Genomic DNA, 13,287 nt, shown 5'->3' on the forward strand with positions numbered 1-13,287 from the left:
AAAATAAAGTCAGAAGAAGTGGTTACAGTAATGAAAAGTGTCCCATGCAGCTTTCACTCAAGTCCCTTAGGCCCCAAGGTGAGCCAAATATGAAGACTCGGATCCCAGTGGGGCCTCATGATGAGAACGTGTCATGCTGAGTGCAAGTCTAGGGTTAAGAGAGATGTATTTTTTGCACAGCGTCTACTTTCACATGAACTGACAGTGCCATCCTCTGCATAATTGAAGAGACAGTTGTCGTTTCCCCAGTTGGAGTAGAAATGTCATACATGCACACATGATGCGTGTATTTCTGGTTGTTTTTAAAGACTTTTGAAGACTAATGGACTAAGTGTGACATTTTACTTCAGGAACTGAATTTTACAGCTGCCTACTACATTGTAATTTCATGATATAATTTTCTTAAACTCAAGTATATAAATTAAAGCTTCCATTCTATTAGTCTCCCCCACTTGAAAAAAAAAAAAAGTGATCAGAAACCAGTTCTCTGATTTCATTGTTTTTGCTCCCTACCCTCTCACTCTGCCTCATCTTGCCTCTCGTGGAGCAGAAGGGCTTTCTAATTTTTCTTTTTTCCGTACTGTGTGGCATGTGGGATCTTAGTTCCCTGACCAGGGATCAAACCTGTGTTCCTCATGGTGGAAGAACAGTGTCTTAACCACTGCACTGCCAGGGAAGTTCCAGGGAGACTTTCTGAATGACCCAGATAATGTCAAGATTCCCACCCATATTTTCTGCTAGACATATTTTCTGTTAGACTTCTAATTGTTTTCATCTAAAAAAATACAATTTAACCCTGAGTTTTATAAACTTGTTATTAGGCCTCATAGGTACTTTCTCTAAGGAATAAAAGTGTATTCCTACATTTGTGAATGTTAACAGTGGAACAAATCAAAGATACAGGTATTTAGCAATTGATGTGACAGATTATTTGATTCATAGATGTAGTAATATCAACTTTTTCATGATCTAACATCTCATGGTTCTTGCTAAAAAAGCCCGACTATCTGGATATTGGACCTTGTAGTCATCTTTTAATTACTATTAGTATTTTGCCAGAATGTTTCTGTTTTCTAGTTATTAAAAGAAGCAACAGAATCAAGACACAAATATGAACAAATGAAACAACAAGAAATACAACTAAAACAGCAGGTAACTTGACAGCGGGGGTGGTAGAATTTGTAAGGGGAAAAAAAAAAATCTATGGTTCGTTTGACATGTACCTTGAATCTCGTCTCAGATGCTTTTGCTTGTTCCCAGCAGACCTGAGAGTGGACCACACGTCCCTCTTGGAGTTTTCCTCTTCATTTAGGGTGACCCCCTCCACCTGACCTGCCTAGGACCTTCCTGGTTTAAAGTCCTGAGTCCCAGGAACCAGGCAGATGGGACAGTTGGCCCCACTGTCTGCAGGGCCCTAACTGTAGCCACCATGCTGTGTGAGATCTCTGGTACTGACCCCCTTTCTCCTCACCCTCTGCCTCTGACAACCACCGTTCTATTCTGTTTCTTTGTGTTTCACTTTTTAAGATTGTACATGTGAGTGAGATCATACAGTATCTAGTATTTGTCTCTCTGTGTCTCACTTATTTCACTTAGCATAATGCCCTCAAAGTCCATCTGTGTGGTCACACATTGTAAGATTTTCTTCTTATGGCTGCACAATATTCCATTGTGTATGTATACCACATATTTTTTAAAAATTTCTTTTTGACTGTGCCACATGGCATGCAGGATCTTAGTTCCTCAGCCAAGGTTCCAATCCATGCCCCCTGCAGTGGAAGCACAGAGTCTCAACTAAACTACCAGGGAAGTCCGTATACCACATCCTCTTTATACATTTATCTGTTGATGGACACTTAGGTTTCTTTCATACCTTGGCAATTGTGAATAACGCAGATTAGGAACACCAGAGTGCAGATACCTGAGATCCTATTTTCATTTCTTTTGGATACATACCTAGAAGCAGAATTTCTGAATAACGTGATAGTTCTGTTTTGAAGTTTTTGAGGAGCCTTTTTACTGTTTTCTGTAGTGGCTGCACCAATTTAATCCACCAGCGGTGCACAAGAGTTCTTTTTTCTCTACACTCTCACCCGCACTTGTTATCTCTTGTCTTTTTTGTTTTAGCCAATCTGACAGGTGGTTTTGATTTGTATTTCCCTGATAACTTGTGACAATTGAACATCTTTTCATGTACTTGTTGGCCATTTGTATGTCTTTGGGAAAATGTCTATTCAAATCCTCTGCTGGTTTTTTAATTAGATTTTTACAAATTTTAATTAATTTTGCTATTGAATTGTATGAGTGTCTTATATATTTTGGATATTAATCCTTTATCAGATACATATGGTTTGCAGATATTGTCTCCCATTCTGTGTGTTGCCTTTCCACTCTGGATTGTTTTTTGTGTAGAAGCTTTTTAGTTCAGTGTAGTCCCACGTGTTGATTTTTGCTTTTGTTGCTCTTGCTTTTGATGTCTTATCCAAAAATTCATTGCCAAAACCGCTGTCAAGGAGCTTTTTACCTGTGTTTTCTTCTAGGAGTTTACAGTTTAAGATCTTTTTAAGTTCTTAACCTATTTCAAGTTAATTTTTGTGAATGGTATGAGATAACAGCCTAGTTTCATTCTTCTGCATATGGTTATCCAATTTTCCCAATACCTTTTATTGAAGATACTGTCCTTTTCCCATTGAGTATTCTTGATTCCCTTGTCAAATATTATTAACCGTATTTGTGAGGGTTTATTTTGGGGCTCTCAATTTTTTTCTTTTTTGTGGTTCCATACAAATTCTAGGATTATTTTTTCTATTTCTTTGGAAAATGCCATTGGAATCTTGATAGGGCTTTAACTAGTATAGACATTTTTTAATGATACTGACTCTTCTGATCCATGAACACAGAGTATCTTTCCACTTATTTTTGTCTTGACTTTTCTTTTTTCTTTTTCAGATGTTTTGTCAGTGTATAGAAACACAACTGATTTCTGTGTATTGATTTTGTGTTCTGAAACCTTACTGAATTTATTCTACCAGTTTTTTGGTGGGGTCTTCAGGATTTTCTGTATATGAGATCATGTCATCAGCAAAGAGTTTTGCGTCTTCCTTTCTGATCTGTATGCTGTTCATTTTTTGTCTAATTGCACAGGCTAGGAATTTCACTATTGTGTTGAACAGAAGTGGTGATAGTGGGCATCTTTGTCTTATTCCTGATTTTAGAGGGAAAGCTTTCAACCTTTCACTGACTCTTGGGTATGATGTTAGCTAAGGGTATGTCATATATGACCTTTATTATCTTATGTTCCCTCCTTGTACCTAGTTTGTTGAAATTTTTTCTTTTCTTTTTCCGTACCACACAGCTTGTGGAATCTTAGTTCCCTGACCAGGAATTGCATCAGTACCCGCAGCAATGAAAGCACAGGGGCCTAACCACTGGACTGCCAGGGAATTTCCCATTGAGCTTTTTTTATTGAGCATTTTTATCATGAATGGTGTTGAGTTTTACCAAATGCATTTCCTGCATCTGTTGAGATGATCATATGATTTGTCTTTCATTCTATTCTGTTAATGTGATATATTTATTGATTTGCCTATTTGAACCATCCTTGTAGTTTTCTTATCTGGCCTGTACTGTCTTTTGGTACCAGGGCAATGCTGACCTCGTAGAATGAGTTTGGGAGTATTCCCTTCTCTTTACTTTTTGAGACGAGTTTGGTAAGAATTGGTATTAGTTCTTTCAGCGTTTGGTAGAATTTACCCATGAAGCTGTCTGGGCTTTTAGGCTTTGCTTTGTTGCCTCCCCACTTTTTAATCCAGACCCCTTAGGATTGTTCTAATGCAGTCTTTCTCTGTGTGTGCCTTGTGTGGAAGAAGGGTAACAGATGCTTCATCCCTACTCAAAAAAGAGGTGCAGGAAGGAATTCCCATGTCTTTACAGACAGGTGAAATTAGGTATTTGTAGCAATAATTCATCCTTTCTCAGAAAAGGTTAGCTAGATGATGAAAAATGTATTACTCATTTTGAAAGTTTATCATGTAACAAGTTTCTTTAATGTATGAACTCTAGATTTGTTCTAAAACGCAGACTGGCCTGAATCTTTATGAACACATCTTTCTTTTCTTTTAAATTGTTTGTTTATTTATGGATGCACTGGGTCTGCATTGCTGCACTCAGGCTTTCTCTAGTTGCGGCGAGCAGGGGCTACTCTTCACTGCGGATTCTCTTGTTGTGGAGTACAGGCTCTAGGTCCCTGGGCCCAGTCGCCCCATGGCATGTTCCTGGAGCAGGGATCGATCCCCTGACCCTTGTGTTAGCAGGATTCTTGACCACTGGACTACTATGGAAGCCCTGAACACATCTTTTGAGTGCTCTTGGTCTTTGAGCATGTTTTACTATGTGGTGACACTCATTTCCTGAAAAGCTAGCCTAACAAAAGTGACAGTTGGAGAAGTCTTTTGAACTTTCCACCATAAATTATTGTGCTACAGTGCTTCTAGGAAATTTGAACCCCTTATTAGCCCTATAAAGTCAGTTGTCCATGTAAACGGAGAAGAGAATCGATGTGGAAAACATATAAAAAGTCTATATATGGCTTCAGAAGATGGACTTTAACGCAAGGCCCCAGAGGGCCCTTCTACCGAGTTCACAGCAGCTCAAGTTCTGTTGTACTCTTAGGAGTGCAGCTTCTCTTGTCTGTGATGGCTATTGTCCTGAGTCATGTTATTTGATCATTACTGTTTCCTTTGCTGCCACCTCCTTTTCTGCTCCCACATGTGCGGTTCTTCCCAAGAGTCAATCTTGTCCTCTGTTCTTGTTTGCCATGTCCGTTTCCAGGCTTTGTTGATGAACTCTTCATCTTATTGGTGTGTTTTGACCACCGTTTTGTAATCTAGGCTCCTACGTCCAAGATGGTAGTTGTCACATATTGATTACCCAGAGGGGGGCAGCACTGAACTCTGATGGGACAGTCCACCCAGATGTTCCGTATTGATAAAAACAGACCATTCTAAGAATCTCCCTCAAGTGCCAGGACTGCTCTGTCCACCCGCCTGAGCCTCATCGCTGTTCCCGACCCCAGGCCAGCAGCCCAGAGACTCTCTCACCGTGCGCCCCTCTATGAGCTGCTCTGTGCAGAAATCCTCTGTGCTGTTCTCTTGGCCCTGAAATTTCTATTCATCCTGGCCCCTGGCCTCACCCTTCCACGGGCACGCTTTGGCTGTCTTATCATCACCTCCTCTGGCCTGATGCCACTGGTAGCTTCGCCTTAGGTCTGCATCTCCTCAGCCAGCAGAGCTGGCCTCTGTCTTGCTACCAGCCTCCCCGCTCTGTGCCGGCACATCGCCCCTCCCCTCCCTGGTCATGGCTTCTCTCTGCTGCTATGAACACAGCACTGCTGAAGGTGGAAAGGCGTCGCTGATACTGCTTCTTGGCCTCTGGTGGTCTTTTATTCTTTTCTGCTTTCTTTGTATGTACTGTGTGATCTTGAGCAAAGCACTTTATTCCTCTGGGCCTGTTTACTCATCCTAAACTAATGCAATTACATTAGGTGGACTCTTAGGGTTCCTTCCTTGTCTGAAATGAAAAAATTCAGCCTGCCCTTGAGACCTAGCTCTGGCTTCAGCCACAAGCAGCAATTTTTTTCTGACCCTTCCCGTGCCTTCTCCAGCCCTGGCTTCTGTGAATTCCTATCCTGTGGGAGGAAAAAGTGACTCGTGTTCCACATTTTGCTTGCCTTGTCAGTTGGTGTTATTTTCCCAGCTAGAATAAAAATTCCTTCAGGGTGGGAGTTAAAAGAAATATTGATGTTTATACCTCTTTTATCTTTTTTCCTCTTAACTATACTCCCACTGAATTCTTTCTCTCCCAACCAAACCAGTTCTTTGGTTTCTGTTTCATTATCTTGCCTGCGTTAAAAAAGAGATATCTTTGATATCAAGCTAAGAACTATGCAGGTGGTATTCCAAAAGAATGATCTTTTTTCAAGGATCAGTTTTTCAAATATAAGGAAAGGAGGTATTTCATAAAGGATTTGTTATATGAAATTTAAAAGCTATTCCACCTCCTTCAGTTTTTATTATAATTGGTGGAATGGAGCTAATATTTGTATATTTTAAACACTTAAATATAAAGATGGTGAGATCAACATAACCGCCTAAGTTTTAGTGCATTTCAGTAGGTTCTTAGAACTGCAGCCATTGATGTCTGGGATTGAGGATTGGGTGTGCATCTGTTCTTATTTCTGTCACTTAGAACAGGTAACTAATGTTTAACCATGTTATGTTCTTTTTGAAAGTCTGAGATTTTAAATCATTTACCTAGACATCTAAATTATTCATACTTGTTTTCTGTAGCTTTCTCTTTATATGGATAAGTTTGAAGAATTCCAGACTACCATGGCAAAAAGCAATGAACTGTTTACAACCTTCCGGCAGGAAATGGAAAAGGTATTTTCCTATTTTAAGTGGAGTATTTGCCTAAAAGGGACTTTATATAATAAGCCGTTTTAAGCATGTTCGTGGCCTGGGTGCGTTCCTGTTTTTATGGTGCTCTCTTCCTCTCTTCCGATCCTCCGGTGGCGGCGTATCCTGTCACTGTGCCCCCAGTAGTACCACATGTAGCTAGTGCCCTCTAGGCCACCAAAGTTAACTTCTCTATTAAATACAATTTGTTGTTAGCAATAAAGTGGTTTATTTTTTGTTTGTTGTATCTGTTGTATTGGCTTCAGGTGATACCCCCCAACCCTCCTCCAATCCTTTTCACAAAGCATGGTGTCCTTGAAGAGTAAAGTATTTAATGACAAGCCAAGCTCAGAATGCTAGCTACGTATTTTGGTTGGTTGATAATCATTGGTATTTCTACCTTTTTAGGTTTCTTTTTTTCTTTTATACTCCCACTAAATTCTTTCTCCCTCCACCAGAGTGATTTTTTGGGCTCTGGTTCTTTTTCCTGCCTACAATAAGGAGAGCTGTATCCTGGATATTAAACTAAGACCCAGTGTCTATACCTGTGCCCATGCGTCCATCCTTACACCGGGGGCTTTTAGGGGTGGAAGCATAGGGGGAGATGCTTCCCCCTGCCACCACCAGGGGGAGATGGTGGTGGCAGGACCGTGGCCCTGGGCTAAAGGTCCACAGTGTGACTGGAGGCGAGTTCTGTGCCCTTTCTCTGCCTTCCTCCTTACAAATATCAGAAATGCTTGCCCTTCATAAAGTGGCGTATTTCAGGCAGTGCTTGGCGGGGGCAAGGGCTCTGGTGACCCCCTTCAGGTATCAGGGGAACCCAGAGACTGTGGCCAGAGGCATGGCAACAGTGGGGGGGGCGGGGCGGGCGGGTGGTTGTCCTTGTGCCAGCTCGTTGGCGCCAGAGTGAAATCTCGTCCTGAATTTCTGAAAACTGGGCTTTGGCGGTGTTGGTTAAGAACATTCCTCTGATTTTTGGATCCATTTTATTTTTTAGCAAAACCTGAAGCGGTGGGTCATCATCGTATTAGGGAAGCTGGTTAATGACTTTTCCCTGGTCCCCGGTCCCCTCTGCTGCTTCTGGTTCCCAGATGGCTGCAGCCTCTGAGGTTGGGGTGGAGGCGAGCTCTCCATCTTGGGGAGGAGGGGGAACCTCATTCCTTCCAAGAATCACATGAAGTTGTTAATGCACAGAAAATTCAGGAACAGATGTTTTTGGTACAACTTGGGAAGGAGGATGGTTGCTCTTGGCCCAAGCGAGCGCTGAGTGTGCTGGTGGGCAGCTTCCACCAGGTGTCGCTGCCTCTGAAAAATGAGGGGCTGAGATGTGTTTTTCTCATTGTATGAACCCCGCTTTGGCCACCACCACCCTGGGAGTTGGAGAGATGAGCTCTACCCACCCCCAACACTGCACCCAGCGGTACTCTGGGGTGGGCAGGGAGGACCGGTCAGGGTTTGGGGTTGGCTGTAGAGATAAGAAACGGCATTTTGAATTTAAATTTGCAATTGTGTCAATTCACAGATGACAAAGAAAATTAAAAAACTGGAAAAAGAAACAATCGTATGGCGGACCAAGTGGGAAAACAATAACAAAGCACTTCTGCAAATGGCTGAAGAGGTGAGGTGGCTTCCCGCGAGGAGGGTGTGATTAGTTCAGGTTAGGGAAGCACGCCACCTTGCCACACTGCTGTCACAGTTGAGGACTGGCCAGAGCTGGGCAGAGACGGGTGGTGCTGAGTGCAGTCTGTCCCGTCAGGACTTAGGCTGTAGGGAGGACCCTGAGTGAGGTGTTGGGTTTCCTACCACCCAGCCTGCTACGATCCCCAGCTTGTAAGACCTGAGTTGCTGGGCTCCAGCAAATTTGATTCACTTGGTGTGGGGGTCAGGGAATCTGCCTTTTCGCCAGGCACCCACCTGGCTGGATCAGGTTTCTCAGTGGGAGCACAGGCCACCAACTCGGGTGCCTGTCTCTACCTTAAGTCCTTACAAAAAAGCAGCATAGTACTTTCTGCCAGTCTTACAAAGCTGAGGTTTGCAAACACTAAATAACACACCCTGAATCTTGTTCTCATCTGAGGACTGGTAAAATGAGAGAAATATATATGGAAATGAGTTCTGTTTTTAAGCAAGCCCTTATTTTATCTGCTAGTCTTTGGTGGTGAATATCTTGAATTTCCTTATTAATTTATCAATACAGAATGTTATTAAAGGTAGACTGGTGTGTTTTTTTTTTTTACTTTGCTTCTTTTTAAGAAACATGACAGAGGGATTTTCATTTTGTCACATCAGAAGCATGTTAACTGGTGTCCATAGTTAAGTGTGCAGAACACAGCTAGCTGGATGTTAGGAAGTGTTTGAAGAAATTGAACATGTTCAGGTGACCCAACAAGTGGCTCAAAAGACTTAATTTGTTGTATCCAGTAATGTAATTCATATTCAGTTAGGTTAAATAAACCCTGCCTTTTCTCCTTTTTATAGAAAACTGTCCGAGATAAAGAGTACAAGGCCTTTCAAATAAAACTGGAACGGCTGGAGAAGCTGTGCCGGGCTCTGCAGACAGAGAGGAACGAGCTCAACGAGAAGGTGGAGGTGCTGAAGGAGCAGGTGTCCGGGAGGGCGGCAGGTGGAGGCCCAGCACCACCCAAGGCCCAGCCCTGCGCCACCTCGGCTCCTCCCGAGGAGTCCGGTGCCACCTGGCAGAGTGCCGCCCGGGTTATCCCTGAGGCCGGGTCCCTGGGAGCCGGGCCCGGCATCGAGTCAGTTGACTGAGACCAAGTATGATCACTGTATTGAGAGTTCTATTTTGTGTATAACTTCCTCTGTTAGTAGTAACTTGGTTTTGTGGTGAAAATTTTCTTACTTTTTCTACCATATCTGTATTTTCTTAGAACTACTGGACTTAAGTGGTACAGGAGGCTGCTTGGCAGGTTTGAATAGTTTTACTCTAACATTTTCCTCAGCCATGTTGCACATCTGCCTCATTCCCCTTCATCAGAATGCATGTGCTTATTGCCTTTTTCCCTCTCCCTTGCTCCTTGCACAGAATTTTGTCTGAATTAAAATTTCATTCACCAGGGCTGACCATTACAAGGGAACTTTGTTCTGATAATGGTTCCTTCTTTTTTCCTTCTTCTTTTGGCTGTGCTTTGTGGCCTCTGGGATCTTAGTTCCCCAACCAGGGATTGAACTCGTACTCTCGGCAATGAAGGCACCGTGTCCTAACCACTGGACCGCCAGTGAACTCCCTGATAATGGTTCCTTGATGTGAAAACAATATTCATTTAAATATCTACCCCTGCCAAGAATATAACTCAAAAAAAAAACAAAAGGAAAATCAAGATGATTCAGTTCAGTCACTCAGTCGCGTCTGACTCTTTGCAACCCCATGGACTGTATGTAGCACGCAAGGCCTCCCTGTCCATCTAAATGCCAATAAAACTGAAGGCTTGGGTCAGAAACAAGCACAGCATATTTGATTCAAATTAGCTTTTTGATATATCACTTGACAAATTGAGATGTCCGCAAGCCTAGAACTTCTGTTTTGGCAGAATATTGTACATAGAGGTATAATTTAAACAAAGTAGTATATATAGGCAAATTATTGGAGAAACAGGCTTACTGTTTATGTGACTAAAAAATAGTCCCATCACCGTTTTCAGGTTAGAAGCGCCTGGTTGGACCACCTGAAAGCCTACAGGGTGGGCAGCCTGGTGGTTTGCTTTTCAGTTGGGATTTTGGGTGCACATCCTCCACTTCCCATGGAGAATTGCCACTAACAGTCCTTTGTCAGTTTAAGACAATGAGGGTAAACCATTGTGTAGCTTTACTTAAGCAGAAGTCCCTCCACTACTTTCTGGCTACTTGAAAGTTGGTGCCCAACTATTCTGAGTCCAACTAGCACAGTTCTCCAGGGTTTTTAAAAGGGAATTTTAATTATGAACATGCTAGCTGAAACTGATTTTATTTCATGTCTAAAACAGACTGGAACCAGCGTTTTTAATTTAAAGGAAATGTGGCAGAGAGCTAAGTAGCCAGGATCTATTTATTACTTACGCTTTTCAGTCTGTTTCTCACCCTTTTCGTAGTTTTTATTCTTTTTTATGGAAAAACAGTATTATCAAGGTGTCTACACTTGGAATGGGGGACTTCGGAAATGTAGCACATCACTTTTGGATTTGCTCTTTCATAACTTTCCTTTGTTCTTCACAATGTCAAATGTGGTCGAGTTTATACACATCATTAACCAGGCTGCACTGACAAGATTTGACTTTGTCCCTGGTATAATTTGCATTGAAATACTTTATGAAATAAAAAGGTTCTACTAGAACTGATGTTAGCACATTCCACTGAGCAAAACTATCAAACTGACACTTCTTGAATTGCTTACTGGACTGAACAAACTCTTCTGTCCAGTTAGAAGGGTTTTTCTCTTTGTTAAAGTTTTATTTGTCCTGTCACATTCGTGGTCTAAACTGGGTTGAAAGAATTGAAAATTGTCGGCAACAGCACCTGGAGTGGAGGATTACGTCTAAGCTTCCACCATTGGTCATGTTAATCAAAGGGCCAGACAGTGGAGGAAAAGAAACCCACTGTTATCTAATTACTGTCAAAATGAGTCGGAAGCAAAAACAAACATCCTTCTCCAACAGCCTTTTATAAACACCACCTTTGGCTACTAAATGAAATATTGGACTCATTTCCCTGAGAGGAAATGGAGGTATATATCAGAACTATACTCTACTGTAAAATTAGTACTAATGGTCCCATTTCACAAGCGCTCTGCTGGATGTACAGCTCTTACTGTCTTAAGCCATTTGTGTAGCCGCCACGTTTCTTTGTGGTGCTTGTCCTGTGTGGAAGAGCGTAAAGCTCGGACCTGTTGCATATTTTCAAGGGCTTTATAAAGCGATGTGATTAACAGTACTTGGCCTGCTGCTTTTGGCTTGCTATGTATTTTTAGCTAGATGCTCTCATGGTGTTTAAAGGACATGGATTCTGTCTGGGTGCATTTGGTATCCTTTCAGAATCTTTCCTCTCATTACCCTGTGAATAAATACGAATGGGACCCTCTGAGGAGGACACGCTCCTAGGGCAATCACCTCGCCAGCCCAGCATTGTGGCTTTGTAGCACGCTCCATTTCTACCACATTCTAGAACACAGATGCTACTAAGGCTGGCCCAGGAAAGATCAAATGTCAAATTTGCTTCAACTGCATTTGTTGCACCATCATGGAGTCTTGATGTGTATTATTTATAGTGGCAGGAGACTCCAAGGAATAGAGAAAACTTGGGTCTTGGATAATGGACCATTTCATCCTCAGACTTGTAGGAGTACATTTCTTGGTCTCGAGACCAGTATTTTTTAGTTATGTATGCAACTGCCTTTATTACACCTGGTTATCAATTCAATTCTCAGGTGTTGCAGAAAAATCTACCTCTTTCAGACTGTAGATGGAAATAACTGTGAAAAAATGATGCAGATATCTTCTAGTTTGTGCTAAACACACTGCTTTATTTTTACAGCCCACGTCTTTCATGAGGATACGAATTGTTTAAGAGGCAGTCTTGTTTTGCTTTTCAAAGACATTTTGTAGAGATTTTTCACTAATGTGAATCTGATTTTATCTACTCAATTCTGTATAGATTAAGTAAATATGTATGATAAATTTAACAGCTTCTGTGTATTTTGTTGCCTGTGTGACCTTAATGTCTATCAAATCCAAAGACAGTTGTAGATACTGTCCTTGTGCCTTAAAAGGTAGTTTCATTATTGTATGACTTAAGAAAAAAGGGCTGGTACCCCAGCCACTCTGGCTGGGGACAGAAAACAAGTTTTATGTAGCCAGACATGTTAGGACTTTTTTTTAACCTCTAAAACAGAGGACTAGGAAAATCTGCACTGTAGCTGTCGTCAAAGCTTTAAAAATCCAGAAGGACTATAGATTTCTTCAGTTTGGCCAACTCTTAGCACATTCCAAGGTGCTACTTATCTGACTAGCAGAGTGTATGTACACAGAGGCACATAGGAAAGACCTTAGTTGATGGTGAGCAAAAGTATTTAACCACACACACACAAAAATGAAAATAATAAGTATTTAAGCACAATCGTAAGGAGTTGGCAAGCTTTTTCTGTAAGTCAAAAGTAGTTTAGGATTAGTGTGCTGCTTTTTTCCCAAACAACCTTTAAAAATCAATGTAGAGAATTCCCTGGCAGTTCAGTGGTTAAGACTCAGCACTTTCACTGCCTGGGGCCCAGATTTAATCCCTGGTTGAGAAACTAGGACCTTGCATGCCTTGTTCAGTTCAGTCGCTCAGTCGTGTCTGACTCTTCGCGACCCCGTGAATCGCAGCACGCCAGGCCTCCCTGTCCATCACCAACTCCCAGAGTTCACTGAGACTCACGTCCATCGAGTCAGTGATGCCATCCAGCCATCTCATCCTCTGTCGTCCCCTTCTCCTGCCCCCAGTCCCTCCCAGGGATTTTGCCTTGTGGTATGGCAAAAAAAAATTGTTTTTAAATTTTAATAAAAGAAAAATCAATGTAAAGAGGTTGAGGGCCAAGCTGCAGGCTGGTTTGTTCCCCCTGCTGACCTGCCACATAAGCAAACAAGCTTGTATTTTTGTTTAAAGCCGCCCAAGGCCCAAATGGCATGTGGGTCAAATGACATGTAAGGGAGGTAGTTCTAGGTTCACCAATCAACCAAACACCTGACTTCTCCCCATGTTTGTATTAGGATGTGGTGTACCCTGGAAAGAAAATTCAGTACGTTCTCGGCGTGTAGTGTATACCCAGTAGCTGCCTCATAAAAAAGGGACATCCATCCATACGCAT

General features: G+C 42.1%; 1 protein-coding gene across 1 annotated transcript in view; it reads left to right on the top strand.

The window, feature by feature from the left end:
* The window catches only part of TXLNG (taxilin gamma), a 43,534-nt gene extending 31,896 nt beyond the window's left edge, over window positions 1-11,638 (top strand). Inside the window, exons 7-10 of the mRNA XM_027534882.1 lie at window positions 1,078-1,152; window positions 6,348-6,440; window positions 7,978-8,073; window positions 8,934-11,638. Coding sequence (XP_027390683.1) covers window positions 1,078-1,152; window positions 6,348-6,440; window positions 7,978-8,073; window positions 8,934-9,224 — 555 coding nt within the window. The 3' untranslated portion in view covers window positions 9,225-11,638. The remainder of the gene's footprint in view (window positions 1-1,077; window positions 1,153-6,347; window positions 6,441-7,977; window positions 8,074-8,933) is intronic.
* Window positions 11,639-13,287: the final 1,649 nt, after the last annotated feature.

This window comes from Bos indicus x Bos taurus, chromosome X, assembly GCF_003369695.1.
Source record: "Bos indicus x Bos taurus breed Angus x Brahman F1 hybrid chromosome X, Bos_hybrid_MaternalHap_v2.0, whole genome shotgun sequence".
Lineage (NCBI taxonomy): Eukaryota > Metazoa > Chordata > Mammalia > Artiodactyla > Bovidae > Bos > Bos indicus x Bos taurus.